General features: G+C 44.3%; 1 protein-coding gene across 1 annotated transcript in view; it reads left to right on the top strand.

Moving 5' to 3' along the window:
- The window catches only part of LOC109295268 (complement component receptor 1-like protein), a 71,191-nt gene that overhangs the window by 5,246 nt on the left and 61,376 nt on the right, over positions 1 to 4,569 (top strand). The window contains exons 2-3 of the mRNA XM_019514036.1: positions 1,651 to 1,842; positions 3,485 to 3,584. Coding sequence (XP_019369581.1) covers positions 1,651 to 1,842; positions 3,485 to 3,584 — 292 coding nt within the window. The remainder of the gene's footprint in view (positions 1 to 1,650; positions 1,843 to 3,484; positions 3,585 to 4,569) is intronic.

Below are 4,569 nucleotides of genomic sequence, written 5' to 3' on the forward strand. Positions count from 1 at the left end.
GTTGTTTTTTTTAGCGTGTAATAGCATAGCCAGCTTAAAAATGTTAGTGACTCCCCAGCGAAGCGCGTGATGTACGTAACGTGTAGCAGGTCATGCCACAGCACCGACCAGCATCAGGAACCTCGGAGGTGCTGGCTGAAGGAAGGCTGTTTCTTGCCGAGGCTGTCCAACTCCCTGCTGCTTCCTTTCCTGGGCAGTGGTGAAACCAGTCCTTTGCCATCCTTTTAACCCAGTAATGCTCCAGCTCCCTGGGGGGCCTTAAATAAGTTTGTGTCAGGGTGCTGCAACGTTGGCACTGTTAGGTGTGTGAACATAGTTTACAAGGTAAACCTGGGGATTTCCCATAGGAATCTGGAGTGTCAAAAGCTTCTTGCCTGTCGTGGTTTTCCTGAGTTCTTTGCCACACAAACAGCTCTGTTGTTCTGTGGTCAAAAAAGGAGTGAAAACTAAGGGCAGGGGCTTTCCAAGGGGAGCCTCCAGGCTGCCCAGGGATGCCACAAGACTAAGGAGAGTAGGTTGAGCCTAAACAAGGTTGAGAACCTCTGCTTTAAGCCATCGCTAAACCAGCTAACTGCTGTTTTCTCTGTTTCCTCTTAATCCCCTTGTAAAGAACAGATGTATATTGATCATATATCGGATCAGCACCAATAAAAGGAAAATTAAAATTATCAGCAATCAGCTTTTTTTGGCTAGTGTAGCTAATAATGTTACCGATAAATACTGTGTTCATGCGTGCGTGCAGCCACTGCATGTGCCCAGACACTGTGGAGAGAAGCATCTGGCTTGTAAGTTTGTGAGGGGCATGGGGGAGGGAAGGGTAATGGGGGTGCAGAGCAAGGCCCCCTACAATAAGGGAGGGAGTGGGGCAGGGGTTGCCCAGCCAGGGTGGTGAAGGTGGCCCCAAGGGCTGGAAGCAGGATTTGGGGGAGGGGGGCTGAATGCACATCCTCCTCCCCAGCAGGTAAGTCTGTGGGGGAAGGGATGTGGGCGGGGGGGGGATGGATCTTCAAGTTGGTAATGTTAAGTTTCCTTTTATCGCTGCTGATCCAATATACAATCAATATTTCTATGCACCCCTATTGTCCATTGCTTCTTTGGTTGTTATGGCTATTCCCCCTTTGTGTGCTTTGCTTAAGATTTCAGGCCATGATTCTCCAAAGAACTGCCCAGATCCCACTGAAGCTCTGAGGACCTGTTTACAATTCCAGCCTCCGTACCAGTCAAGATTTCATTTGTTTCTTTGCTTCCTGCTAAAGTTACTGTTTTCTTCTTTGATAGGTGATTGTGGTCTCCCTGAAAGGTTAATGTGTGCAGAGCTAACGGATGAAGGGCTGCACCCCTGGCCGCGTGCATGGCAGGTGCATGCAGCATTTATTGGTGACATTATTGGTTACGCCAGCCAAAAAACGCTGATTGCCAGTCTGATGTGCAACCAAGATATCCAACCTCTATTGTCCAGTGCTCCTCTGGCTGCTTTTCCTAGTCCTCCTTTGTGTGCTTTGTTTAAGGCTTCAGGCCATTATAAGGATGTTAGATGGCCCGATCCCACTGAAGCTCTGAGGGCCTTTTAACAACCCCAGCTTCCACACCAGTCAAGATCTCATTTGTTTCCTCGCTTCCCACTAAGGTTATTGTTCTTTTCTTTGATAGGTGATTGCGGCCCTCCTGACAGGTTACCCTATGCAGAGCTAACGGATGAGTTTAGAGATAAGACCACCTTCCCTGTTAACAGCTCTGTGCAATACGTTTGTCGCCCAGGGTACAGGAGAAACCCTTCCTTGGAGGCCACTCTAACTTGTCGTGCAGGTTCATCATGGTCACGTCCTGAAAAATTTTGTATAGGTAAGTTCCTCTCCCCCTCACTCCGTTGTATCAGAGAGAATGAGTCAAGTAGTTGCTTTTAGAGTGGATTGAGCATTTTGTAAGCATTTGATTTGGGAATAAAAAGGAATGCTGATGTGTGTCTTTTTCACCAGAGTTGTGCATATGTGAGCTGTTTTTGTTTTCTGTCTGTCTTTAACAATCATCCTAAAAACACTCTTGATGTTTTCCATCCAATATAAACTGGACACGCATGTGAAATGCGGATTTCATTGAAGTCAGTGGTAATCTTATTGTCTTAAATAACACAAGAGTGTTATGTATAGTGACTGCCTTATGGGGTAGAGCAGGAAAATTAAAATACAAAGCACTGAATTTGTGAAGCTGCTCAAGCACCCCAGGGTGGTGGTAATGGACCTGGAAAAAGAAAATGAACGTCACAATTCAGTGCTAGTCTTGTGGCAGTGTGTTGACATTGATCGGGATGCAGGAGTGAAGCAGGGAGTGGATGTGGTCCAAAGTAAGCATGCAGAGCTGTTAAAGTTCAAATAGTTATGTAGTTGATGTGACTGGAGACCCTAAGTTTGAGAACCGTTTACTTTCTTATGGCTTAACTTTTCTGAACACTAAACCTTGCACATTTGCCCCGGTTGCAGTGTTTTAAAAGGATAAGCTTAAGCTTAGTGATCCTTTTTTGAGGTCACTTAGCAAGACATAACTCCCTTCTCCCCTGTTTTCAAATGTAGAATTGTTCTCCCAGTATCTGTTTTTCTGTGTGCATGGATATCAGGCTGTTCTGGGAATATGCCACATGGTCTGAGGTGCACAGTTACTGTACTAATACTTTTGGGTGACAAGCAGCCTAGACCACTACCATTTGGTGCAAAATAACTCTGAGTATAACCAGTTTATACTGGTGTGGCAGGGTGCGTGGAACATAGCTGAATAGGTGGCATTCTCGTGACCCGAGTGGCTCAGTCTAGGGGATGTGCTGTGCTTGTTGAACCTGAGCAACACCCAACCAGCATCTGTTTGAAATCGATGCTGGGAATAAGTGGGAGTGGGGGAGAGGAAAGTAGGCGCTTGATTACGGTTTGTTTCAGTCCAAGGGGCTTATGGCTTAGAAACCTGAATCTGAACATCAATGAAGTATGAATGCTGCTTTTTCAAAGAGAGTAAATGATGAGTGTGAGTGCTTCTGTCAAGGAATATTTGCAGGAGTAGAGGAAGGCTTGGGGTTCTAGAGAGTAGAAGAGGGAAGTATGGGGACACAGGTAGTTGTGGGGGTCCAGTTCAGGGGCATCAGGGTGCTGAGATGGGGTGTTTTGGGAGGATGAGTAGGTGGGTTACTGTTGGGAGCTATTTGTCAGGCCAAGAGGTCCCCGACCACGTGTGCCAGGCTTGGGGGGGCCTGAACCTCACTTCCTTCTTCCTACTCCCATGCAAGCTGAAGGCCGGGGTCCCTTCTCTCACTGCAATTTGGAGTGTAATGGGTTGTGCTCAAATGAGGAGGGGACTGACCCCTCCACCCCCTCCCTGCCCCAGCGGGAGTAGTGATCTGGGGGTTCGTAAAAGCAACTGATATTCAAGTCTTGGACAACGAGAAAGTATGAAGTTAAAGGTACTATAGGGATGCCTAATTCCCATTTGTGGTTGCTTTCAGGGAAGCTCTGTGGTCATCCAGGAGACTTGCCAGATGGTTCTGTTCATATAGAGACTGATCTTGGTTTTGGTTCAACAGTGACATTTTCTTGTAATGAAGGGTAAGGATTTCAGTGAATGCTTTTCCTTCCTCTTGCTTGTAGTACTGTGTTTTTTGTTTTTTTTTTGAGTCAGCATTAAATTAAGACTTAATCTTTTAGTAGAATATTGTAGACTTAGAAATTTCTGAAGGCTGTTTGCAGACAAGGTTCTTTGGTTTAATCCGATATTTTATTAGTCCCATCCCTGAAGGCTATTGTGTGTTCTTGAGGAAATTACACTTGTCTTGTATGTCCAATTTGAAAAGATTGAGTCTGGTGTTTCCATTATAAAAAGTGGGTGTCTTTTTGTGCTTTTTAAGGTGTAATATTTAAATCTTACAGTGTTAGCAACCCTTTTCAATTTACCAAAAAAAGTCTTTGTTCAGGCATTAATTTTTTAATTCTATGAGATACTTTTAAAAATCTTTTTTGTTCCTACTAAATGAATTTAGCATACTTTAAATGCATTGAATACAATCATAATAGCTTTATTGGTTTCTCTAGATCAATGGTTCTCAACATTTTGACACTCAGCTCCCTGGATCCTCTTGGAACAAGTTAGCTCTTAATTTTCACTTTTTTCTTTTTTTGCCTACAGTAAAACAGATCAGTTTTTTCTATTGCAAAGAACTCAGAAACACCACAATTATGGATTTCTGTTTAAAGTATCTGGGTTCTTCTTGTAAGTCACATTTATGCCCCTAACATATTGTGTGGCATCCTGCAGCACCCTTGAAAGAATCTCAAGGCACCCAGAGTGCTGCGGCATCCCGGTTGAGAATTGCCACTCTAGATACCTGACAACATTATGGTCCTGCTTCAAACAAATGAAGACAAAAGCCCAGAGATTTTAAATTGTTGGTAACTCTATTACCCCCATCCTCAGCACCACAATCTCACCCTGCCATTCCTCTAATCCCCATCACATATTGGGTTTGACAAGCAACAGTTTGCTATTCAACATGTTCTTAATGTTAAAATGTTACTTAACAAATCACACACACAC

Source organism: Gavialis gangeticus, unplaced genomic scaffold (assembly GCF_001723915.1).
Source record: "Gavialis gangeticus isolate Ggan-Ray unplaced genomic scaffold, GavGan_comp1, whole genome shotgun sequence".
Lineage (NCBI taxonomy): Eukaryota > Metazoa > Chordata > Crocodylia > Gavialidae > Gavialis > Gavialis gangeticus.